The 27,766-nt window shown below is 42.7% G+C and overlaps 1 protein-coding gene across 3 annotated transcripts in view; it reads left to right on the plus strand.

The window, feature by feature from the left end:
• kansl1b (KAT8 regulatory NSL complex subunit 1b) overlaps positions 1–27,766 on the plus strand; it is a 179,076-nt gene that overhangs the window by 32,998 nt on the left and 118,312 nt on the right. For all 3 annotated transcript variants that reach the window (XM_067969141.1, XM_067969144.1, XM_067969142.1), the window contains exon 2: positions 4,554–5,955. In XM_067969141.1, coding sequence (XP_067825242.1) covers positions 4,628–5,955 — 1,328 coding nt within the window. In that variant the 5' untranslated portion in view covers positions 4,554–4,627. The remainder of the gene's footprint in view (positions 1–4,553; positions 5,956–27,766) is intronic.

Consider the following 27,766-nt stretch of genomic DNA (forward strand, 5'->3'; position numbering starts at 1 on the left):
TTCATCTATCAACCAACACCACCAAAACACATTAACCTCAGTGCTGTTTGTGAGACCTTTTTTGCAGATTGTTTGCTGTGTTAGTTTGCAGAACAGTGACTAAAGCAGCACATTGTACAGATGGTACTTCGGGATGTTTGAATCCTATATAAGTAAGTTATTTTGCCCCTTCGCGTACCAGATTTTTCAGACCTCCTCAGATCCGACTGAATAATGTGGCTTTCCTTAAAAATTAGATAGGTACCTTTTTGCCTCCTCCTTTCCTCCCCCCACCCTTAAACGGGCAATAGAATTGCCTAACAGCAGTGCTGAGCCAGCTGATGTCATTTCTGGATTTAGAGGAAATAATCAATCAGTCAGCTTTCCCACTCCTGATCACCTAGCGATCCCGGCAGACAGGATCGGGCTCAGCTGTGATGTCCCATGGCTCGATAGGTTGCCAACGCTCTTGTCAAGGCTTACATGGGAATAATGGACATGTGGGCGAGATATTGGAGGGCAGATGGGTTCTGACCAAAGCTCTGAACACCTGAAGCCCAATTTCCCCCCCTTTGTAATCCAGCCCCCTTGAGATAAAGGCCAACATTCCATTAGCCCTTTTGATTGCTTTAAATGATTTTTGTACATGTACACCCAAATCTCTCTACTCCTCTACAGTTGCTATTTCTCACTATTTAGAAAATGCTCCGATTTGACTTTCTTGGGTTCAAAGTGGATGACCTCACACTTGCCCACGTTAAACTCCATCTGCCATAGTTTTGCCCATTTACTTGGCTTGCCAACTCAAAGGCAACATTCCCATAGTGGCAGTTGAACCCAGGCCACCTGGGTGAAAACCAGGAATCCCAACTGCTAGACCATGTGGGAACATTATTAATATTACTTGAGCAACATCATGTGAATTGGAACAGGGGAGATCAGTGATGCATTAAAGGAACAAAAGTTGTTCATCCCTCTTCCCCACGCACCCCCCCCCCCCCCCCCCCCCCAGATCTTTTTTCTGGATATACTTTTGACTTGTTACAGGGATATTTAATAGAGATGTTCAAAATTATGAAGTGTTTTGATAAGAGTAGATAGGGAGAAACTGTTTCCACTGGTAGGAGGGTCGGTAACCAGAGGACACAGATTTAAGATAATTGGCAAAAATTCCTGGGGGGAAATGACGAGAATTTTTTTTTATGCAGCGAGTTGTTATGATATGGAATGCACTGTCTGAAAGGTGGTAGAAGCAGATTCAGTCATAACTTTCAAAAGGGAATTGAATATGTACTTGAAAAGGAGACATTTGCAGGGCTGTGGGGAAAGAGCAGGGCTGTAGGACTAATTGGATAGCTCTTTCAAAGATCCTGCACAGGCACAATGGGCCGAATAGTGGCCTCCTGTATGATTCTGTGATTTAGTTGTATTAAATTGTGTAAATAACTCACCTTAATTTCTCCCCTTGCTCATTCCTGAGCCCAAATGAAAAGAAAGCAAATTCCGTAGTTCCTAGTAACCAGCACTCAAACCTTTAAATAGCCTGTGCTTCGTTTATTTCAAGTCAGTTATTGAATTGGGTTCAGGACACCGAATGTGTACTCTGATCAGTTCCCAACAGCATCATGTAATGGTGCAAACCTGATAGGTTTATTGGCGAATCACGATGAACACCCTCCCCCCCCCCCCCCCCCCCCCAGTGCCATGGCAACCATCTTCAGCCAGAAGTGCCGAGTAGATGATCCATCTCGGCCTCCTCCCGATATCCCCACCATCACAGAAGCCAGTCCTCAGTCAATTCGATTCTCTCCACGTGATATCAAGAAATGGCTGAGTGCACTGGATACAGCAAAGGCTATGGGCCCCCGACAACATCCTGGCTGTAGTGCTGAAGACATGCGCAGCTGGTTCTGGAGTACCTCTAGCCAAGCTGTTCTAGTACAGCTACAACACTGGCATCTAACCGACAGTGTAGAAAATTGCTCAGGTATGTCCTGTCCATAAAAAGCAGGATAAATCCAATCCGGCCAATTACCACCCCATCAGTCTACTCTCAATCATCAGCAAAGTGATGGAAGGTGTCGTCGACAGTACTATCAAGCGTCACTTACTCACCAATAACCTGCTCACCGATGCTAAGTTTCGGTTCTGCCAGGTCCACTCGGCTCCAGACCTCATTACAGCCATGGTCCAAACATGGACAAAAGAGCTGAATTCCAGAGGTGAGGTGAGAGTGACTGCCCTTGACATCAAGGCAGCATTTGACAGAGTGTGGCACCAAGGAGCCCTAGTAAAATTGAAGTCAATGGAAATCGGGGAAAACTCTCCAGTGGCTGGAGTCATACCTAGCACAAAGGAAGATGGTAGTGATTGTTGGAGGCAGTGTCCTAGGTTCAACCATCTTCAGCTGCTTCATCAATGACCTTCCATCCATCATAAGGTCAGTGTCCTAGGTTCAACCATCTTCAGCTGCTTCATCAATGACCTTCCATCCATCATAAGGTCAGAAATGGGGATGTTTGCTGATGATTGCAGTGTTCAGTTCCATTCGCAACCCCTCAGATAATGAAGCAGTCCGTGCCCGCATGCAGCAGGACCTGGACAACATCCAGGCTTGGGCTGATAAGTGGCAGGCAATGACCATCTCCAGCAAGAGAGAGTCTAACCACCTCCCCTTGACATTCAACGGCATTACCATCGCCGAATCCCCCATCAATAATTGGCAAGTAACATTCGCAGCAGGCAATGACCATCTCCAACAAGAGAGAGTCTAACCACCTCCCCTTGACATTCAACGGCATTACCATTGCCGAATCCCCCATCATCAACATCCTGGGGGTCAGCATTGACCAGAAACTTAACTGGACCAGCCCCATAAATACTGTGGCTACAAGAGCAGGGGGTCAGAGGCTGGGTATTCTGCGGCAAGTGACTCACCTCCTGACTCCCCAAAGCCTTTCCACCATCTACAAGGCACAAGTCAGGAACCCGCTTGATTGGCACCCCATCCACCACCCTAAACATTCACTCCCTTTGCCACCGGCGCACCATGGCTGCAGTGTGTACCATCTACAGGATGCACTGCAGCAACTCGCCAAGGCTTCTTTGACAGCAGCTCCCAAACCCGCGACCTCTACCACCTAGAAGGACAAAGCAGCAGGCACATGGGAACAACACCACCTGCACATTCCCCTCCAAGTCACACACCATCCTGACTTGGAAATATATCGCCGTTCCTGGTTCAAAATCCTGGAACTTCCTACCTAACAGCACTGTGGGTGAACCTTCACCACATGGACTGCAGCGGTTCAAGAAGGCGGCTCACCACCATCTTCTCAAGGGCAATTAGGGATGGGCAATAAATGCTGGCCTTTTTTATAAAAAAAAGAATAGGAATAGGAGCATAGGTTTTGTTGCCATGTTTTGCAATGAAACGAGTCATGTTATTTGTCCTGCAGTTTCCTGATTGCTTAATGGATAAATGTGCCACTTGATTTGGTACTGAGCCATATAGACCATAAGATCCCAAGTTTGATTGCTGTTCTGTGCCGCGTTAGATGTTCCTAGTCAGAGTGTTAGTGGAAACACTACAATGGGATATTGTATCTCTGGGCTAGGAAGGCAAAAAAAAAATTAGCCAGGGATCCTTCTCCGAATAGCAGTCCATTGATTGAAAGTGAACACTGGATGAGAACAGGATCTGGTTTTATCTCTGGTTCCCTCTGCGGTTGAATAGTCTACTTGCTGTGTAGCCTTGCTAGTGAAGGGTATACCAGCATCAGCTAATGCTCCAGAGAGAGAGAGAGGAAGGAAGGGAGAAATTTGAGGGGTGACTTTGGCACGTGGTTCCACACTCAGCACCATCACTGTTTGGTTTGATGCTTCTAATAATGTATATATGTTTTATGAAATCCTTTACTTTCTGTGACAACTTTTTATAGTTTTAGTTGTGTAAATACAGTCATTTCCACTGATTTTTGAAATGGAGAGAAACAAAAATAATTGGTCTTGGGTATGCTGCATTTATTAATATTACCGAGTTCCTGCTTTTTGTACCTATTTGGACTTGGTTGCTTAGTCCTTGTGTCCTCAGTTGACATCTCGACTTGCAGGTTACACTGGAAATATGTAATTTTGTGTTCTCCAAACTTATTTTACTGAGACTGCTGCACTGTATAATGTGTTTGGGGTGGAATTATTCCTTTTCCCAAACAGGGATTTGTACAATTTGGTGGAATGATTTAACACACACTCTGGACTACAGAACGAATTTGAATCAAATTATTTGGGCACAGTTGCTTAGAATTGTGTCAGCCTGTTAGGATATCTGTTTAATTACTTTTTGAAGTGGGAATGAATTAATCAAGCTGATAATTCACAATAGTTTTTTTGCACTTAAAATTTTGAATTATCTCGTAATTTGAATTAAGCAATATAAATAACATAGGAAAGTAGGAATTTAGTGCTTCAAAAAAATTGAATTATAAGATAACTTCAATGAAAAGGAGTAGGTGATATTAGAGGAGTTGACAGTAGGAGGTCTCTGGATTGTAAACTGTGTTTTGTTTTTTCAGGTTAGCAGCAGGAGGAGGGAGTGGAGCTGGCCTCTGTGGTTGGAGAGGCCAGTGCGTCAGTGTCTCAGCGCTGCATGGCTGCGATGGCGCCCGCTCTCACAGAAGCGGCAACCGAAGCTCACCATAGGTTCAAGCTGGCAACGCCATCCTCCTCCCTCTCTCCGTCAGGCACAACAGACAGTGACAACAGCAACTCCATTAACAACAGTGCCAAACGGAAAGCCTTTGCAGACGACCACGGTCTGGATTTCCGGAATAGTTCCAGGAACGAAGATCGCTGCAAGTTGGTGTCGCCATACTGCTGTCTTGATGCAGCATCTCGTCCACCTCCTCCCCCAGAATCGGTGAAACTGCAAGGATCTTTCAGCAAGCACGCAGTTATTAAGTCTCATACCATCCTGTCCCATTCTTTACTGGACACTGGTGTGATTAGGGCGGAGCTGATTGGCGGACAGCCAGCCTTGGAATTTTCTCCTAGTCTTTTGAAAACGATGAGTACAAGTAGCAGCCATCCTTCACTGCCACCTCCCCCACAACCACCAGTCAATGGCTTGGCCAAGAAGTCTACTGTCAATATCCGCTCAGATTCTGATCTGAATAATGCAGAGGCTGGGGGAAAGCCCATTTCCTTGGGGCTGACCATTGGGTCCAACCAAATAGAAGATTCTAGTAAATTGACATCCAGTGTGTCCAATAGTAATTTAACAAAAAGGGAAGTGGCAGGAGAACAAAGTAACTTCAAAGAATTGAGCACTATCGATGAGGATTTATCCAAATCAGAAGTCCCCAGGCACCCGGAGTTTGGAGAAAATGGTATTGTTAATACTGGGGCTAAGCCCTCGACAGAGGGCTCCGCTGGTGGAGTTTCTGGAAGTACTGATGGTGGGAGAAAATCTTCTACCTCAAAAATAAACACTGTTGACATTCTGGATACTGAGGTCCACGGTAGGACATTGCTGGCTCAGACCAGGCAAAGTGAAATTGAAAGGAGGGCATGCAGGCTTCGGAAACGACTAGAAGTTGTTCAGGCAAAGCAGGTGGAACGTCACGTCCAGCAGCAACTGGGAGGATTTGTGGAGAAAACCGTACACAAACTTCCACATTTGGATTGTTTGAAACGTCAGGATGGGTCCCTGCGAAATCAGCAATTGGTTTTTGCCTGCAAATCAGATTCTGCCTCACGGAAAGGGGGTGAAAGTGCTTCAGAAACATTGGCAAATTTCTTTAAGAGCAGTTCAGTGTCTAAGGGGCTTGAAAAGTTTATTTCAAGCTCTGACTCAAAGCTGCGATTCAGCGAGAATGCCTTTGATTCGGATGTTACAGAGAGCAGTTCTGGTGGGGAGTCTGACATTGAGGAGGAATCATTGACTAAAGTGGAAATGGAGCAATATCACACGCCACTGTGAGTACACCTTGAAGCATTTTGACACACATGAGGGGCCCTAGCAGGAGCTATGCTGAAATGTACTTTGAAGTCTTTGTTTCCACTTGTCAGACTAACTTGATATTTTTAATGTTTGCACTTGTATGACTGGTGCAGTTCATAGAGTGGTTTAATTGATAGATGGGAGTCAGGGATAAGCTTCACCATCAGAAAATCTAAAGCAGAATCAGTGGAAAGAATGAGCAACAGGAAGAATTAAAGGATGGGAATCAGTAGAATTATTTAACCAGGTTGGGTAAGTGTCAACACAAACTGGTTGCCGCTGTGTTGAACCCTGATGACAACTTTGCATAATTTGTTATCTAACGATTTGCAGACTGAATGTGTGCAGTAGTAAAATGAGACGATCTCCTCCATAGATGCCAGCTAATAGGCTGCTGGTTGACCTGTATTGTAAAATGTCTTCTGGTGTAATTCCATTGATTTATGGGAGAGCAAAGATGTAGGAAAAATGTGAGTTGTGACATTTTTGTGCAGGTTTGCAGCCCTCCTGTTTTTACTGGGCAGATAATTTTCTTAAATGAACTGTTTGTTATCCGATCAATGGAAATTATTTCACAAGTGCTTTATTGCAAACAAATCCGCTAACGAGAAAAGTCTCAGGTCCATGCATTCATTCTTTGCATTAGTGAAGACTAGATTTATCAAAATGTCTGATGTACTTTCTGGAGACATTCTTTATAGACTGAGATTGTAAGGCATCTTACAAATCACCCTGTATGAATAGGATTCTCCAATTGTCAATTACTTTGAAAGCCATCCATGAACATTTTAATTAAAATTGAATTGGGTGGTGTGAGGGAGTGGGAGGAAGGGCGATTTTGCAAATAGAAATTCAGCAGAAACTTATGTGCTTACATTCACAGAAAAGACTGGTTCTACACATTTTAAATGCTTTCTAGTTCTTTAGTTTATTTGCTGCTTTAAATGATGCTCTGGAGAAGAGTCAAAAATGCCACAGGCCACAGCACAACAAATTTCTTAGACATTGCAGGGCTTTGAGAGATCATATGGGTCGGCAAGTGGCTTAAAATCGGAAATCCAGAAACTCTGTAATAGAAGGCTGTTCGTTAGGTGAGCCAAGCTGACTGGCATGCCTAATATCTGCTAGCTATTGTTCATTTAGGCATGTTAGCACACCCTGGAACATTGAAGTTCCAAGCCCCTGTTCAAATATTGAAGGATTAGTACTGTACCCATTTCCTGACTGCTGTGTTCGAGATCTTGTGTAGCTTATAGTCATCCCCTTGATAGGGCGGGGTACCCAGTGCTGCCGTTGTAACTGTATCTAGGTGTTTCATTAATATGTGGATTGCGTTGAGCAGTCTTCCTGTGACATTGAGCTGTCTGTTTCACCTCCTGTTGTTTCATATTGTAATAAGATGCCAAGGGAGCAAAACCTGTAAAGCAACCATAATACGTTCACAATTTAATAACTGACTTAGCTTTAATCTTGAAGAAAACAAAGAACAGGAGAAAAAAAATAATTTGGTTTAAAAATGGCAGCTTGGTTAAAATGACTCTTGTTGCAAGACGTACAGAATTTGACTCAGTGCAGGGAATGGGTTCTGTATCTACCTCAGGTACTTTTTGTTTTTGTCTGTATGCCAGTTACTCCACTGCTAACATTGGTTGTTTGTTGATGAATGTGGCAGTAGACCATTGATGCTGCACCATTGTGTTACTGAGTTGGCCAGTAAATTTCCAATGAACGATCCCAGTGATTTCGAGGTAAAGTCTCTATCTGTGAGCCCCTCGACCAGGAATGTTCCAGGTTTGATCTCTGGTCTGTGGTGATTTTGCTGACATCAGGATTAGTGTCTGGGGACATCCCATGGTGTTTTATGATGATTGGAAGAGATAATCAGTCAGTGTTGTTGCTTCTGAGTGTCCCCCTACATTTATAGGAGTATGCTGGATGTGGATAGGATCAGACTCTGATGTGATGTCCTCCACAGTCAGCTTGCAGGCACTCGCTATTAAGCCGCGTACATGAATAGTGGCCATTTTGGATGGGGTACAGCAGGACTCCTGGTACTCATAACTGTATTGGTCAATGCCTTCAGAAGAGGAGTAGAGAAAAAAGTAGGAGAGGAGGAGGCAGATCTAGTTTTATTGATCAGTTTGCGTTTTGACGAGTAATGGAAAAAAAACCCTTTAAAATAGTCACAAATGAAACTTTGTTTTAATATTTGTAGAGGAGATATGTTCCTGGTCCCTTGAAATGGTGCTGAAGCAAATATGTCTTGCCATTATATTGTCCAGCAGCCTTGCTTGATTGCAGCATAACTTTTAATGAGCAGTAAAATAGAGTTCAGCTATTTCATGTGGCAATAGCCTTGATTCTGGACAGTATTCAGCCTTGAGGAAGGGAACAAATACATGTGAGAGTCTTATGACTCATTTTGCTTTTGTAAAAATAGACCTGAAATGGGGGGTATAGAATTGGTTAGAAAACAAGAGGAAAAAGCTAATGACTCGCATTGTGCTAACTCAGTGCAACACCAAACAAATGGGGACTACAAAATGCCTGTGGTTCACAGCATTTGTTGGGTGTAGTCATTTCAACTCCCAGTTATTTGGCTAAGCTACTTGTGCCCCAGTTATAGCTCATTTTGACTCCAGATTGCTTTCACATCCATTTGAAACTGCTGAGCTGTGGTATAACCGCCATGATTTGTCTGTGAACTGACAGCCAGAATCCTTAACTGGGGATAGGGTGTCCAGCAGATTATTGTTCTCTATTTGTTAAGTCAGTTTTCAATGGTGAGTGAACATAGCTCAGTTGAGATGGTGGCAGTTCTTCAAGAATAACTGTTAGGTGACACCAGCCTAACTTTGAAATGGATATTAAATATGAAAGCCAGGATCTTGTTGGCTTTGAGGGTCGCTACATAGTGATGTGGTGCTGAGCCAGACAGACAGATCTACAGGCAGACAAGTTCCCTTGGTCCTTGGTGTGTGCTGAGTTGGCCTGTTTCAGCCAAGGCACTACAGTTGGCTTCAGTCTCCCTGGGCTAGGGAGGTAAAAAACTGGCAGGGTTCCCCACACTGATAGCTATTCAGCCTGTACTGAAGGTATGCCTTTGGGGATGTTGAATGAGGACAGGATCGGTCTCAGCTGGTATAACCTTATTAAAAGTGAACCTATTAACACTCGCAACCTAGGCTCAGCAGTGAAAATGCATACGTGTGTAAGTTACTAAAGAGCTGCTTTTGTCACCCAGGGAGCCATTTGCTTGTGTAGGTCACCTTTTTCAGGAGAGATGAAACAACTGGAGGTGGAGAAATATGAAAGCATTGTGGATGCATCATCACTGGGTTAAAATCCTGGGAACTCACTGCCTAACAGCATTGCAGGAGCATCTCCACCCCATGGACTGCAGCGGACCAAGAAGGCAGCTCACCACACCTTCTCGAGGGCAACTAGGGATGGGCAATAAATGCTGGCCTTGCCAGAGATGCCCACATCCTGAGAATTTTTTTAAAAGTTCACGCTGTCTTTTGTGTGTCAGTACTGCCAGTTACAGTTTGTTACACAGATGTGTGCTTGAGGTGGAGAGATGTGAATTGATGGAGCTCTCCTTATGTGTTCCATCCCCCCTGGTGGCCAAATGGACGGAATGGCAATAGGTGCTATGGGCAGAGATTTTGTGGCAGTAAGCGAGGTTGCACTGTGACCCGCGGTGTAGTGTGGGCCGATATAGATGTGTTTCAAGCTGTCACCTCCACTCAGGTGAGGACATTAACCTTTCTACAAAGTTTTGCAAAATTACCAACTCCAAGCAGGGGATTGGATTACCAGACACATTCCCACTGAGACATCAGGGAGGCACTTGTGGGCATCTTTAATTTTTAAATGATACATCTTTTTAAATGCCAGGATTTTTGAGTTTTGATTGTAAAATCACTGTGTATATGAGAAAGATAACATTCCTATGTTATCAGACTTAAACAATGGAATGGTGGGCTGTCTTAGTGTTAGCCAGTCAGGTGAAGAACTCAGTGTCTGAGTGTAGCAAAGGACTGCTTGGTGTGTCTCGGTACACTTACAGAACTATCTGCTGATTGAGTGTTATTCCTCAGACAGGGAGTTTGTCATTTTAGTTTGCAGAGATGAGATGAAGCCCCTGGATTTAGATGAATACCCGCATTCTGAAAGCGAAAATGGTGTTTGTCTTGTGTTTTCTGGGAAGGGGAGGTGAGAAGAGAACTGATCAAGTAAAAACCTGGGATATGGGGATTCCATTCCTTTCCATCCATCCATCCATCCCATCCCGTTACAGTACTTGCAATATTTGCCCCCCTTTTAAATGGAGACATTAAGGGAAACAAAGCACAAGTGCACTGATCCTATGTAAGCTGCAGCTGGTGTACAATGTAGATACCACCTAATGATGGTTTTACACTTACATTCTGTCAACTAAAGGACTTTAAAACCAGAATTCAACGTTATTGTTGTGAACTGTAATTTCTTTGCCCAACTTGTTGCTTTGGATGATGCAGTGAGTTGGAGAGTAGCATGGCTAAGATTCAACACCAGACTTCCATAAGTATGTGTAGCTGTCCCGCCGAGAGCACAGCATAAATTTGCAGTATTTTAAAAGGGACCATAGGAACATGAGTAGCCCATTCAGCACCTCGAGGGGGATCTAAACTGCGCAGCATTAATAGAAGTGTTTAGGTTGGCACTTTCTAAGGCTTTATGCTGTACCCCTGTTTGTGCTTCTAAGATGGGTTTCCAGTGTGCTGTCTTTCTTGCTGTACTCTGGTATAATATCCTGGTTACTTTCATGAACAGCTCTATATGGTATCACTGGGACCCGACTGGACGTGTCATTCTGTTAAGGTGCCCTCCCCCAGTCTCTTAAAATGTACTACGCAAAATTTCTTCCAGTAATGCTCAAAATGGGGCCCGTCATTATATAAAATCTTTGCGCACTCTTCCCCACCCCCACTCGTAACCATAACAATGGTGTGTCAGATAGGATGCTGTGTGAATAGAAGTTACAAATATAACTTCTGCTTTAAGGCTTTGAGGAGGAAGAGGAGTTGCTAAAGTGCTTTTCTCCATCATGTTTTGAGTAAAGGTTTGTTGGTGAGAGGCTTCTTAACTGTGTCCTGTTTTAAATGTTTAAACCCTGCTTGCTGCATTTTGTTTGTCTTCGTCTCTTTAACAGAAAAAAACTTCCGTTAAGTACCCACATCCCTTTTTCCTGTTGAGTTTTTTTTTTACTTACCTGCCAACCCAGCTTCACCTTTTTTGCAGCCTCACAAAGGCACTTCTTGCATTAGGAATAAGTTGACTTCAGATTTGAATTCCCCCTCTTGATCTGTCCAGTCGTTCTTTGTCTGTAGATGAGAAAAAAAAATTTTAAATTTTTTTTGAAAATTCGTTCACGGGATGTGGGCGTCGCTGGCAAGGCCGGCATTTATTGCCCATCCCTAGTTGCCATTTTAAAATGGTTGGGTGTTGAAACATATTCATGTGTGCATTCTGATTGATCATTGTACATTTTTCTGTTCTGAATACAAGCTTCAGTTGATTCTGCATTTTTGCCTTTTGAGATAATGTACTATAAAATGGGTTAATGTTTTTAACATTGAATTTCTTCTGAAATTGCTCAAATTGGGAACTGCTAAGGAGATTATTGTTTATTTGTGCATGGATATATGTGGCTGAGTTCTTCTAATCACATACCTCTGACTCTTCAAACTCATGCAACAGCCTTGATGGAACCACAGCTAGTGGAGCTTAAACTTGTTCTGCATTTACTGGCAGCAGCAGATCGACAATTTACAAAACCGTGAACACTTGAAACTGAAATCTGTCAATAAATCAACCTTTAATTTTGCCCATAGTTTTAAAATTGTTTTAGTGTCATTGTTGCCACAGTCTTTCAAAATGTGGTGGCATCTGAAAGAATCAATTTGGCATTCTACAGGCCACCTGAGCTTATAGTGCAGAAAGTTAAGTTTTATTCCAACTTTTTGTTTATATTGTATTTTGTTCTTGACAATTTTCTTAGCTGCCCTGCTGAAAATGTTAATTTGTTGCTGGGGCACAGTTCCCGGGCAAGGTTCAGCTATTGATACCTATCTATGTAGCCATCTATGACCCTTGCACAGGTTACCGTCAACCTGTCTCCCTCCAGGTCTCATCTCCCTCTTACTTTCCCTTCCTTTTACTGAAGGTGCCAGATAATTTGTGTGGGACATCACCATTGTGTCTTATGCCATTCCACGCATTTTAGCAGGGCCACTGGGCAGTGATTAGCATTGGGAAGTCTGGTTGCCTGGTTTTTGCTCCCTCTACCCCTTTTTTTAAGTGATAGTGAGGTCAATGATAACATCCCCTGCTTTCCTTTCTCTTTTTGCCATCCACCCCTGTTGGTCAGCTAACTTTACAGGGGTTGAACCTGGAGTCTGTATGGCCATTAAGGTTTCATTCCATATTACTTATCAATTTACCCATTGAAGCCTTAGGAACTCCTCAACACTGCTGCAAATTGTTTTGTATTGAACAGAATCACTCAACTGTGGGAGGTTATTCAAATTCTTTGAATTTCTAAAGCAAGTACATTTTATGTGGCGAGTGTGTAAACGCTGAGCTGCTCAGTGCGATGGGCAGGGGGAGGAGGCAGGTGGCTTTTCTCCTTGCTTCACAACATGGGCTAAAACTCAATTTGTTAGAAGTAAATATAAAATTTTTGCTAAAAGCTTGAGTTCTATTCATGGGGAATGCTCTTTTGGAGCTAGTTTTGCTACTGAGATCCCTGTGTTTATTACGAGCTGGCTGCTGCAAGCCACCCAAAACATTTTTACTTGGCCTTTCCAGAGGCCATTTCCTCTCTCGTGACAGTCCTGGATTTGAACCATGGACTCAACCATGAAAGGAGGGCAGTCTGAAACTGATATACGTTGAATAATTTTCAGTTTTGCAGATGGCTATTTTCACTAATAGAAAACGTGTTAAAATAATTTCTCCCCTCATACTGAACTTTGTAAATCGGTAACAAAAAGATTAGTATGGTGGATCTATTTTTCATCCACAATTTCTCACTTTTTTTCTTGAAGAATTTGACTAGCGCTGGTTAGGTTTCCAGATGTAGAACGTTATCACCAGTACTTCATCCAAGTGGCCAGTTTTTGTGTGAGAACCTGGATAGTTCATATTGGAATTTCCAAATGGACAGATCCCGTTATCTGGCATCTATAGATATTCATTTCCAGCAGAAGTCATTGGATCAGGAATCTGTGGGATTCCCCCTGCCCCTTTCCTTAGGATTGCTGTAGTGCCTTAGCCCTGACTGGGTGGAACTAACCATCCAAACATTTCTCAATTCAAACCTGGGACCTTCCTGGTCCATGTAGTACAGCTTTACACTATGCAGTGCATTTTCCCTCGTGTCATTTAAGGGAGCAATGTGATTATTATAAAAATAATTTGGAACAGTGAACAGTAATTCTGATCAGTGTTGGAATGAAGTGTGATGGATATATAAATTCAGCAGAGAGAAGATTACCTCTGTATTTTGTTCTCCTGAAGCTTCTAAGTCAAACCCAGTGCGTACTTGCTGAAGTGCATTACTATGTGTTTGAGCATTTTACAAATTTAAGTCACTTCTGCACTCTTGTGGCTGCTAGAAAGCAGTGGACCAACCATTATCCATTTTCATTGGGTAGTAATCGAGTCCACTGTCCCTTTGGATGAGCCACATCTTGGTTACTACTTTGTTTGGGTTTTGCTGTGGCAGGTTACCCATAAGTGGAAGCTGTGTGAGGATGGGTGATGCGTTGATGGGGTTTCTGTTCAGCATTGAGATGTTATGTTTAAAGATGCAGTTGGCAAGCTGTGGATAACATTCTGGGTTATTCTCTATTTTGGGTCATAGGTTAATTTGTTTCCTTTGGTTAGAATGAACTCCATTTTGGGGTTAGAAGTAGATACAAGTATATGCAAGTGTTGAACTTAGTAATTCTATTTCATACTGTAATATTTTAAAAGCTCAGGGTGCATATTTGGCATTGATCATTTAAATTCGTGTTAAGTTACTGGTTTCATTTTAAATTTTCTGCATCGGTTTTTTTATTTTGGGTTTCTTTTGTGCCACTTCCTGACTTAAAGTGGGCAGATTTTCTCTGGAGCCTTTTTTTCTGATGTGTAAATACTTAGAATTTTTGCTGTTAATTTTCTGAGGAAAAGCACTTGGCCTTTGCTTGCCTCCTTTCCTGGTGACGGTAATGAGGGATTTGCAGTTTAAAGAGGTTCTACCTTGAGGGTTGATTTACACTACAGTCAAGAGTTCTAACATATGATATCTCCAGATTTTAAAATGGATTGGGTATTAAACTTTGTGAACATAAGACCCAGGAATCTGCAGGACTGGAAAAGACCATGGCAGTTTTATCTGCCAGGTCCCAGCATCGTATCCCACGATACACCTCGTACCCCTCATAAAATTTTTCTCTAGGCACTTACCCAAATCTCACTCAAATTTGCTGATGCAATCAGCCCTCACTGCTCCCCCTGGCTATCTATTCATCTTTGTGTAAAGAAGTTAAATCTGAAATGTCTTTTCACCCTCCCTTTTCTAAATTTGAGGCTATGGAGCTGTTTCATTGTGTCTTATTCAGCTTTGGTTGGAGGCTGCTGCAGTTCAGTATCGTACATATGAAAAGGATGGGAAAAGACTATCAGATTTATGAGGCTCATCCCATCAAATGTGGTGCAACCACATACACCATTGATCTAACCCCCTTTTTATTACAGCAACTTTTTATTTAAACTTTTATTAAAATGTGATGGTATCATGGTTTATAACTCCCTTGGCAGCAGTGTAGAACCTCATACAGTGCAAGTCTCGCCGTCAGGAGGCAATATTAATAAATCCACTCCTTATCCTCTTCCGGTTCATTATTCTCCTGTAAAGTTTGCAAACTCTGCTGTCTTCCATCTGTTGTTTCTCTGATGCAGTCAATCTATCATGCACCTTGTCGTGTGTGACTTTTGGTGCCTTTATTGTGAAGTCCATTCTGTGTATCGGCAGTCTGTCAGCAGCCATTCATTGAATGAGCCCAAAGTATTGTAGCATCTTGTCTCAATTCTGTCAACCAAAGTAATTTCCATATTGATTTGTTGCCTGATGTCCTTGTTCAGTTGCCGTCACTGTCTGCATATAATAAAAACTTCCACAGGCAGGACATTTTGAAACAGAAAATCATTTGTTTTATTTTCCATCTTTAATGGCCTGTGTTTACCATCACAAAAGTCGCACTATTTTTCAATTTTTCCAATTGTTGTGATATAATTGAAATTCTCTGCTTGATATCTGCAAATCACCCACCAATCTCCATAATCAGCCTACCCAAGTAGATAAACCAACCTACTTGTTTTAGCTGGTATTCAGTATCTTAGATTTTTGATGTGGAGTTGCCGGTGATGGACTGGGGTGGACAAATGTAAGGAATCTTACAACACCAGGTTATTAGATTTTTGGGCACTGATACTGATAATGCACTGTTTGCAGCACTAATAAATTATGTAACACATACCCGTATACCTCAGTATAGTGGGTGAACTGAATGTAGTAGAGGATTGATTCTAAACTTGATTAAGTATAATCGCTAACCCATTTACATGAGACTAATGTATTCCTCTGCATCTTCTCATCGCCCTTTTTGACTACATTAGTCATTGGCTCATATTCTGACTGTTGTCCCCCCTCCCAGCCCCCCTCTCTACATCTATCTTCCTCACACACCTCAAACAATAGATAAATAACTGTTTCATCAGAATTTCCCCCCCCCCCCCCCAAACCACCTCCTCCCATTCTAGGTTATCTGCAGGATGCAATATCTAGCTGAGTGGACTGCAACATTGGTTTCTGTTCTTGATCAAGTAGTGATCTCTATTGGAAGCGTGCTGTGGACATTTGGCGAGAACTTGGCTGTAATATCTCTTAAATGTGAATAGTTTGTAGACCGTCATTGTGTAGGCTTGCCCAGAAGAATGACCACTTGAGTGAGTTACTGGTGGGTTGCTGGTGCCTGTAGAACTGTGTATCTAGCAAGTCAGTGCTTTGAGCACAAAAAGGTGAATGAGGAACCAAAGTGTGGTACTGCTGCTCCTTCGACAGTTTCAGCTTCCCTTCTGAGCTGGTGTGTGCTGGTAATGGATACAATCCTAATGATTTGGAGCAGTATATTTTGAACAGTGTTCTTAATCAGTGATGGTAGAAATTGAAAACTGCACTTCTGCAGCTCAGCTTAGTCTAAATATTCTTTGCAGGTTAGGAGTGATTAAGGGAATTGTAGCATTGCTGTAATTGCGGACTGGTGCGATGTCAATATCTTTACTTTCTCTTTGGGGCTGAGTGGATAATTTACCTACAGTGTGGTGCAAGGAGCTGGTTGTCATCTAACATTTCTGTGGTATCTGAAGCATCGAAAGGACCGTCAGATGATAAGTTGTTGCAGGGCAGTGAGGCTCATCTCTGCACTTCAGGTAATTTCAAAAGTGAAAAAAATTGAATTTGAAAAGCAAGTTTTGAAGTGTAAATTTAAAGGGCATCTTGGCTTCAGATAACTTTTTTGCATGCAATAATGTTTATAGGGTGCAGCTGGAGACAGATGTTTCACGCCGATGATTGCTGGGAGTCAAACCTGAAGAAGTTTTACAGGTGCAAGTTGCTGATCAAGTTAGGTCTATGGTTTTGTGCTGTCTGTAGCGAGTCGAGGAGTATATTTCTCTTGAGACAGTCAAACTTTCCAACAACAGATGTGTGCACTTAACTGAAAATATTTTGATTACAGTTTTGAAGTGAATGGACAGAATATTATCAACAAGGCAAATTGCATAGTGTCTCGCTGTAGAAGTGCACATGTACATCACATACATGTAATCAAATTTATCACTAAGCAGCTCTGAAATTTTCATGGTGGAGGAAAAAAAGGCACTTTTTTTTTGCATTCTGTTTCCTCCACCTGCCCCAATCCTATTCATTCTGGCCTGCTCCTTGTGAGTAAGCATATACCTCATAGTCCAGTGGGTGTACATTTTGGGTTACACAATTGGGAATTAACAAATAGTCGATTTTGCAATGACACCGCACTGGAATTTACATAAGATTCCAACTGCGTCTCCTATCTGTTTGAACTTGGAGACATCACAATAATTACTTGCACTTTCAACAATATGCCAGACCAAACTTGTGTGAACTAAAATTGCAAACTATTTACAAAGTAAACAGTAAAGCATCAGAACAAAGCAATATACCATGTAGCCCAAGGTAGTATTCTAAATGTCCATTGGCAGACAGGTGTTTTCCAGTCTTTCTCCAGTAGAAAATAGTGTACATAGTGTGCTCTAGGCAGTAATCAGTCCTTTTTGAGGTTTTTTAAAAAATTAATTTTTCCCAAATGTTGCAGTGCACAGAACTTGTTTAATGGAATCTTCCAATGGTTCTCAGGCAAACGTTACGATGCTCCTCAGCAGCAAAAATGTCCATCTTGTAAAGCCAAGTTCCCTTTTAAGCTACAACTGTCAATTGTAGATAAATGTAAGGAATCTTACAACACCAGGTTATAGTCCAACAAATTTATTTTAAAATCACAAGCTTTCGGAGATTATCTCCTTCGTCAGATGAATGGTAGATAAAGCAGTGGTACTATTTTGACACAGGCACTTAATATTTCTTTAAGACTAAATGCAATGTTACAGGGATTGACTGCTATAGACAGCTGAAGTAGACTTTAAAAAAATACAACAATGTTTAACACTCACCATATATTGCTGAGATGTAACTTACATTAAGTATGTTTACTCAATGTGCTGACACCTTGTAAGTTTCTTTGCATTTCAAGTACACTGTCTCCTGACATGCTATAGATCAAATAAAGCCTTTATTTTATCCTTTGATCAAAAGAATCTGTCTGATCCTTGTAGACTGGACTGTGTCTGATCCTCCATTTTGAACTTGGGAAATGAATGGCATTGATTTTAACCTGGATTACAGATTAAAGGTTTCTAATTTTTTGTGACCTAGTCTGTATATATATTCTTTGAAGGAGCCTAGATCCTCTCCAGATGTGGAGGAGATCATTTTTTTGTGTGTTTTGGGGGGTGGGGGGAGAGGAGTGGGGGAACTAATAATCAGGAGGGGGAAACCAGCTCTGAATTAAACCACGGACTGTGAGGTAACTACTGAGCCATTAGGAAGGCCAGGAGGACACGTTCTGTCACAGTAGGGTGATATTTGAACATACTGCTTCAGAAACTTTGGTTGTGTTTTACTATGTTAACGATGCTATATAAATGTAAGTTGTTGTGTGAGGGGAAGGTGTGTAGTGGTAACCACTGGTAAATGGTACATTGTGGATGGCTGCTGTTCCGGGTGAAATAGATTGCCCCAGATCTGCAGCAGTCAAGAGCATAACCAGTGATATTTGCTGGTTGTGTCTTGACATTGGATTCTATAATGAATTGTGGCATGATGTGCATTGTGTTGGAGTTTGTATGCAACCTCAAAATTCTATGAGTTGGAAAAACAGCCCTAAGGTACACATTGCAGTATTAGTTCAATTTAAAAGAGCCCCATTTGTGAAGAAGGCAATGTAATCTGAACAGATCTATCCCTCTGCTATATATTAGGCAGTTCTCTTGCTTATGTACTGCTATTGCATGAAGCAGTCTTGTACAGGCTCCACATTAACCTGTACTATTAAAATTGTACTGCATAATGTGTGTAAGAAGTCTTCACTGCACTAGAACCACAATAGAGATGTACTTCATCATTATTGAAGGGATGGTTAAAGCTGTTCTGTGTAGATGCAGTAAGTGAAGCAGGCTGCGGCAGCCTCCTGAGATTTCTGGCATGCTTCAGTTGAAACTAAATGCGTTCGTCAATGAAACCATTTTCTCTCAACAGCGTAATGCGGAAAGACTGAACCGGGAGGAAGGGAGAGACAATCTAAAATTGCAGCAAGCTTGCTTTGAAATGGGAGGAGCTTGCGATTAAGAAACCAATGGAATGTTGAAGACTTGTGTAGCACAGCCCTGTGGTGGGTGTGTCATTGGTGGGGTCTGCCAGATGGCAATGAATAGATGAAGTGAGCCAGCCTTTTTCAAAATTCTACACGTGTGAAATTCTTATGAATAGAGTATTTGCATGGTCTGTACTCAGTGCTGACTGAAGAATTTGATTTGTAAATAACTCCGAATAAGATCTAGCGCGTAAAAAATTTTTTACCGATCAGTCTGCCTTTGTTCCCCTTTAGTCTCCAACCTATTGTCACAATTTTGATTCTATTGCTTGTGAGGCGCCTCCTAATTTAGGCCTGTAAGAAGGGGCTATATTTTGTATTTTTCCTTGTGTTTGATCCTGGCCTTTGTGCTGTGTAGTTCAGGCAAAAGTTTCTTTTCAGATTTTGGAATATTGAATGTTAAGATCTTAGAATTTCAAATATACTTGCCTGTGTGGAGAAGACCCAGTGGCATTCTAATTACAAAGGAGAAATCCTAGTGTGCCCTGGGGCTTGTTAGTTTGACAGTAACTGATATAGAAGTTGCTTCACGCAAACTCCTGCTTCTGATCACACTGACCATAATTATTTTGGATCCTAAAACATACTGTTAGTACTGAAAACATACACTTTCAAATATTCTCCTTGTCTTTCTCTGTTCTACCACAGGAAGAAAGTAAATGTGGAATCAAGCAAGCATGGCTTTAAAACTGTAATTTTTAAAAATAGGTATTTTAAAATCTGGAAATGAAGAAAGATATGCTAAAGCTGGACACTTAGGAACATAGAAGCAGGAGTAGGCCATTCAGCCCCTCGAGCCTGTTCCACCATTCAATTAGATCATGGCTGATCTGCATCTTAACTCTGTCTGTAACCCTTAATACCCTTGCCTTAACAAAAATCTATCAATCTCCGTTTTGAAATTTTCAACTGACCCCCAGCCTCAACAGCTTTTTGGGGGAGAGTTCCAGATTTCCACTCCCCTTTGTGTGAAGAAGTGCTTCCTGACATCACCCCGGAATTTTAAGGTTATGCCCGCTTGTTCTGGACTCCCCCACCAGAGGCAATAGCTTCTCTCTCTCTACCCTATGAAATCCTTTAATCATCTTAAACACCTCATTTAGAACACCTCTTAATCTTCTATACTCAAGGGAATATAAACAGAACAGAAAGCAATATAAAGCGTGAGCCAATCAGAAGTGGCAGTCTACAGCGAAACAAAAAACTCAAAATGAGAATACAAACACGAGAGGACAACTACCCTCCTGCCCACACCCCCTAACGTAATCCCCTACCCCTAAATGGGCAATATAACTGCCTAACAGCAGTGCTGAGCCAACTGTTGTCATTTCTGGATTTAGAAAGGGAAATAATCAGTCAGCATTCCCACTCCTGATCACCTAGTGATCCCAACGTGAAGAGTGTTTGTGTATGTGGACTTTGAGTGAGAACAGGATCGGGTTCAACTGTGATGTCCCATGGCTAGATAGGTTGCCAATGCTCTTGTCAAGGCTTATACGGGAACATGTGGGTGAGATATTGGAGGGCAGATGGGTTCTGAACACCTGAAGCCCAATTTCCCCTCCTTTGTAATCCAGCCCCCTTGAGATAAAGGCCAACATTCCATTAGCCCTTTTGATTGCTTTAAATGATTTTTGTACATGTACACCCAAATCTCTCTACTCCTCTACAGTTGCTATTTCTCACTATTTAGAAAATGCTCCGATTTGACTTTCTTGGGTTCAAAGTGGATGACCTCACACTTGACCACGTTAAACTCCATCTGCCATAGTTTTGCCCATTTACTTAGCTTGCAACATTCCCATAGTGGCAGTTGAACCCGGGCCGCCTGGGTGAAAACCAGGAATCCCAACTGCTAGACCATGTGGGAACATTATTAATATTACTTGAGCAACATCATGTGAATTGGAACAGGGGAGATCAGTGATGCATTAAAGGAACAAAAGTTGTTCATCCCTCTTTTCCCCCCCCCCCCCCCCCCCCCACCCAGATCTTTTTTTCTGGATATACTTTTGACTTGTTACAGGGATATTTAATAGAGATGTTCAAAATTATGAAGTGTTTTGATAAGAGTAGATAGGGAGAAACTGTTTCCACTGGTAGGAGGGTCGGTAACCAGAGGACACAGATTTAAGATAATTGGCAAAAATTCCTGGGGGGAAATGACGAGAATTTTTTTTTAATGCAGCGAGTTGTTATGATATGGAATGCACTGTCTGAAAGGTGGTAGAAGCAGATTCAGTCATAACTTTCAAAAGGGAATTGAATATGTACTTGAAAAGGAGACATTTGCAGGGCTGTGGGGAAAGAGCAGGGCTGCAGGACTAATTGGATAGCTCTTTCAAAGATCCTGCACAGGCACAATGGGCCGAATAGTTGCCTTCTGCGCTTTTTTTCTGTTCTATGAATACATCCTTCTTGAGCTGTGGTGCCTAAAAAGGAATGCAATACTCTAAATGGGGTATAACCAGAGCTTTATACACTTCCTAATTTTGAACATTGCTATCAAATCGTGCCTTTACCTTCTCTGCTCTAAGGAGAACAATTCAAGCTTCTCGAGTCTTACCATATAACTGAAGTCCCTCATCCTTGGTACCTCTGCACCCTCTTCAAGGCCTTGACAATCTTCCTGAAATGTGGTTCCCTAGAATTGGACACAATACTCCAGCTGACACCTTATAAGTGATTTACAAAAGATTTACCATAACTTCCTTGCTTTTGTACTCTATGCCTCTATTTATAAAGCCAAGGATTGCATATGCTTTTTTTATCAGCGTTATCAAATTGTCCTGCCACCTTCAAAGATTTGTGTATGTGATCCCCCCCCTCCCCCCCCCCCCCCCCCCCCCCCCCCCCCCCCCAAGATGTCTCTGTTCCTGCAACCCCTTTAAAATTGTACCATTTAATTTATATTGCCTCTCCTCATTCTTCCCACCAAAATGCATTATTTGGGTTATTGCTTCTAAGCACCAATTTTAGAACCACTTGAGAAATGTAAACATGACTGCCTCCTGATCTTTGAATCTGCCCATTTAGGTCACTGATGTCAGAATTGTGAGTAAAAGGCGGTTGGATAAGTTGAAGACTTTAGGTGTCGAGTTGATTGACAGAGTGATTAATGTCACTTACTGAAACCAAGTTTCTGGAGTATGCAATGATCTGTGAGAAATCTTCAACTGGCCTGCTGGATCCCAGGCCTTTTTACATCCCATTAACCACCAGCATCACACTTCGAAGAATTTACTTTATTGGGTTCAATAGTTCCTGCGTAGGGAAAATGATCTCCATGTACCACTCTCTTTTGATATTTGCCATTGATTGAGTGTCTCCATAGGCTTGCCAGGCACCGAGCTTCACTATTATATGGGGACCCATGGTCTGCCTTCCCAAATTTTTAAAACATTCATTCATGGGATGTGGGCATCACTGGCAAGGCCAGCATTTATTACCCATCCCTAATTGCCCTTGAGCTGCCTTCTTGAACCGCTGCAGTCCGTGTGGTGAAGGTTCTCCCACAGTGCTGTTAGGTAGGGAGACCCAGCGACGATGGTGATATATTTCCAAGTCGGGATGGTGTGTGACTTGGAGGGGAACGTGCAGGTGGTGGTTTTCCCATGTGCCTGCTGCCTTTGTCCTTCTAGGTGGTAGAGGTCGTGGGTTTGGGAGGTGCTGTCGAAGAAGCATTGGCGAGTTGCTGCAGTGCATCCTGTGGATGGTACACCCTTCAGCCACTGTGCGCCGGTGGTGGAGGGAGTAAATGTTTAGGGTGGTGGATGGGGTGCCAATCAAGTGGGCTGCTTTGTCCTGGATGGTGTCGAGCTTCTTGAGTGTTGTTGGAGCTGCACTCATCCAGGCAAGTGGAGAGTATTCCATCATGCTCCTGACTTGTGCCTTGTAGATGGTGGAAAGGCTTTGGGGAGTCAGGAGGTGAGTCACTCGCCGCAGAATAGCCAGCCTCTGACCTGCTCTTGTAGCCACAGTATTTGTGTGGCTGGCCCAGTTAAGTTTCTGGTCAATGGTGACCCCCCAGGATGTTGATGGTGGGGGATTCGGCGATGGTAATGCCGTTGGATGTCAAGGGGAGTTGGTTAATTTCTCTCTTGTTGGAGATGGTCATTGCCTGGCATTTGTCTGGCACGAATGTTACTTGCCACTTATCAGCCCAAGCCTGGATGATGTCCAGGTCTTGCTGCATGCAGGTTACGGACTGCTTCATTATCTGAGGGCTTGCAAATGGAACTGAAAACAGTGCAATCAGCTGCGAACATCCCCATTTCTGACCTTATGATGGAGGCAAGGTCATTGATGAAGCGGCTGAAGATGGTTGGGCCTAGGACACTGCCCTGAGGAACTCCTGCAGCAATGTCCTGGGGCTGAGATAATTGGCCTCCAACAACCGCTACCATCTTCCTTAGTGCAAGGTATGATTCCAGCCACTGGAGAGTTTTTCCCCTGATTCCCATTGTCTTCAATTTTACTAGGGCGTCTTGGTGCCACACTCGGTCAAATGCTGCCTTGATGTCAAGGGCAGTTACTCTCACCTCACCTCACCTCACATGGAGTGAATCAAATTGGCTGAAGACTGGCTTCTGTGATGGTGGGGATATCGGGAGGAGGCCGAGATGGACCATCCACTCGGCACTTCTGGCTGAAAATGGTTGCGAACGCTTCAACCTTGTCTTTTGTACTCATGTGCTGGACTTTGCCATCATTGATTATGGGGATGTTTACAGAGCCTCCTCCTCCCGTTAGTTGTTTACTTGTCCACCACCAATCTCGACCGGATGCGGCAGGTTTGCTGGAACAGGAGGCTTTTATCTGATGGCAGATTCATAGATCATTTATACTTTGTGCAGCTGGTGTATGGTTTTTCCACCATCTGCAGTTGGCTACGCTCTAATGTAAAACTGCCTATTGTCCGTCCTTCCAGCTGTACCGTTACTATTTCCAGCAGCTGAAGTGTGAAGAATGCAGCCTGTGCAATTGTGCCATGCACTAATGCACGAACCATTTTGAAATTTTAATGGGAAAGCTGAGATTTAAATACCGAGCAGACGAGGTCCAGGTAGTGTCGTCTTGGCATTTGCATTTATGTCCTTAAATTGTAGGATGCATTTGTCATTGTGCAGATCCTCATTCTCTGCTTGAAAGCCAAGTTTGAACTCAGCTTACATGTAAGGTCTGAAAACAAGTGCAGAATTATGTTCACACTGTTCGGGCGTATGGTTGATTTAAACTGGGTTCAGTTTTGGTTTAAAAAACAGGTCTGGGGTTTCGTTTTTAGTGAAAAGACGGCTCTGGGGTTTAGTTTTGGTAAAAAGCCAGGTCTAGGGTTTAGTTTTTGATAAAAAGCCGGGTCTGAGGTTTCATTTTTGGTGAAAATTCGGGTCTAGGCTTCAGTTTGGGGTAAAACGCTGAGTCTTGGGGTTTCTATCCAGAGATTAATTGCAAGTCTTGGTGAATTGAAGTTTTGGTACAAACAGGAGTCTGTTTTAGAAATGTTACTGACCGTTATTTCTTTCCTGGGTGAAACTGATTTTATGGAATTTGGTTTTTTGAGAGTCTTCTTCCTTCCATATCTCCATATAGGGGTTCTGTTCTTGAAATTGGCATTAGCTCCCAGTAAGGTTACTCTGTTATAAGATTCCAGTTTAAAAGCTTTGCATTCTCCCTCCAGCTGGATTTGATTTTTTTTTCTGGTTTTGCATCAGGAACTTGAGTTTAATTTTGTGAAAGTGTGCTTTTCCCAGTTCTCTAATAATAACTCGATTGTCAGATTCAGTGGGCAATGTTTCAGATTGGGCACTTTCATCAGTTGGCCCTTTTCCACTTCCTTTCCCCACCCCCACTCACCTGCAGCCTCCTTCATTTCACACAAGTGGCCATCTTCTTGACTGTAGACAGTGAGTGTCAACAGACTGTTTGTTTATTGAGGATTTTACAACTGTTTCTTCACCTGATATCCATAAATGTATACTTTCCAGCAGGATTTACAGGACAGCAATTAAGAGCAGGAACCTTACCTGATTTCCCCTCACCTAATTGTTGCCCTGGGGTTAAAATCATTGAAATTAAGTTGCAGAGCTACCTGTCCTGGTACTTGTCCTGAGTAGGAGTGCAGGAAGTGTTTGTGTCCTGGGCTTGAATAGGATATTTTGTTTCGACCCCCTTCTCCTACCCAGATACAGTTTTATGAAATATGCATATTCATGTAGTGGAGGTGTTGCTATTGAAACCTCAAATGTTTTTTTCATTCAAAGCTTTGACGGTGCCTGTGGTGATTTTGTCATTGTTTTGTGGGTCTGTGCATTGGACAGAGTTCCCGGTAGTGGTTCCTATGTATGACAGGATTTGCAGTGTGTGCAGAGTCCTTGACTGGTTGGAGGCCATTTGCTTGGACAGTTTGTCATTCATAAAATCTATTGGCACCATTCCAGTGGATGGTTTGAACTCTGAAACACATCTGCTATTCCATCACCATCTATAAAGAGAAAAGACTGGTTCAATGTTTTGGGTATAGACTGTTCATCAGTGTCCTGTCTTTTTCTTTACAGTTGCTGATAGGTCTGGTGTATATTTAGGCAGCTGTTTTTTCCTTTTTTATTTATAATTTGTTTTCCTTTTACATTTACATCCACAGACTTTGAGTGTACCATAGCTGGTACTCTGTCATGAGGTTTAAGTTTCCCCTCTTTTTCCCAAAATTCAGCTGCTGATGGTGTGTGCTCGTGTTATTTCTGTGACAGATTTAAAATCTTTTCTCCAATTTTCTCCCTTCCCTGAAAGCGACGACTGACTTAAGTTGGGGTCATTCGTTGGGTGTATCTTAATTGTTACTGTTCGCATGTGAGCCCAAACAGTGTTACTTAACTATCAAAGGCTATTAAAACTCTACCCAATCATTGCCACAATATGAAGCATGCTTTCAGAAGGAGTCACTTGTCCATTTCCTAACCCAGAACACTGAGGTCTGTTGTAGTATCACCAGTCCTGCCTTGGTTGAGATCCACTAATGCAGCACAGACTGGTGCTTAAACCCAGTACCTGGTCTGTATGGTTCAGTACCATACCATATAGTGCTTTACTCAGTCATTGGGGTGCAGACATCGATTTTTCTTTCTTTGATTAATGCATCCAGCACACTTGGACCCAACCCATCTTCCTTCCACTCGGGGTTGGGTGGAGTAATAGATGAGGTCAGTGAGCTTGTTGCTCCGCTTTTGAAATGCAGCTGCAGTCTGGCAGCATTCTCAAATATGTAGTTTTGTCACGTGTGATCAATTATTGCATCATGCCAGTGGAGGACTTCATAGACATGTCTCTCTCTTCATTCAGGATCAGAGCACAGTTGAACTCCCCAGAACAGTTGAAGATGACCTAGTCCTAAAGCACTTACAACTTGAACGAGTAGCACTCACTCAGCCATTCAGTGTGCTTCAGTTTGCCATATCCTCGCTGATGCAAGCCTGTGTACACCTATGTTAGAATCATTGAATTATAGAAAGATTACAGCACGGAAGGGGGCCATTCGGCCCATCGAGTCCGCACTGGCTTTATGCAAGAGCAATCCAGCTAGCCCCACTCCCCCGCCCTTTCCCTGTAGCCCTGCAAATTTTTTCCTTTCATGTACTTATCCAGTTCCCTTTTGAAGGCCATGATTGAATCTGTCTCCACCACCCCCTCGGGCAGTGCATTCCAGATCCTAAACCCATGCTGTGTTTAAAAAAAAAAGTTTTTCCTCATTTGGTTCTTTTGCCAGTCATCTTAAACCTATGTCCTCTGGTCCTGCCAACGGGAACAATTTTTCTCCATCTACTCTGTCTAGACCCTTCATGATTTAGAATAATACCTTTATCAAATCTCCTCTTAGCCTTCTCTGTTTCAAGGAGAGCAACTCCAGCTTCTCCACTCTATCCACGTCACTGAAGTCCCTCATCCCTGGAATCATTCTAGCAAATCTCTTCTGCACCCTCTCTAAGGCCTTTACATCTTTCCTGAAGTGCGGTGCCCAGAACTGGACACAATACTCCAGTTGTGGCTGAACCAGTGTTTTATAAAGGTTCATCATGACTTCCATACTTTTGTACGTGCCTCTATTTATAAAGCCCAGGATCCCAAATGCTTTTATAACCGCATTCTCAATCTGCGCTGCCACCTTCAACGATTTGTGCACGTATACCCCCCTGTTCCTGTACCCCTTTTAGAATTGTGCCCTCTAGTTTATATTGCCTCTCCTTGTTCTTCTTACCGAAATGTATCACTTTGCAATTTTCTGCATTAAATTTCATTTACCACATGTCCACCCATTCCACCAGCCTGTCTGTATCCTCTTGAAGTCTATCACTATCCTCCTCACTGTTTACTACCCTTCCAAGTTTTGTAATTGTGCCCTGTACACCCAAGTCCAAGTCATTAATATATGTCAAGAAAAGCAGTGGTCCCAGCACCGACCCCTGGGGAACACCACTATACACCTCCCTCCAGTCCGAAAAACAACCGTTCAGCACTACTCTCTTTTCTGTCTTCATGTTGCTACTGACCCCTTTATTCCATAGGCCGCAATCTTGATAAGCCTTCCATGCGGCGCTTTATCAAATGCCTTCTGAAAGTCCATATACACCACATCACTGTTAAACTCAGAATCTCGAACTTGGGGGCCACGATATTGTGAGCATCTTATCAGCTCAGTGTTAAAATGCACCATGTGGATGAGACTGAGCCAGAT

This window comes from Heptranchias perlo, chromosome 30 (assembly GCF_035084215.1).
Source record: "Heptranchias perlo isolate sHepPer1 chromosome 30, sHepPer1.hap1, whole genome shotgun sequence".
Taxonomy (NCBI): Eukaryota; Metazoa; Chordata; class Chondrichthyes; order Hexanchiformes; family Hexanchidae; genus Heptranchias; species Heptranchias perlo.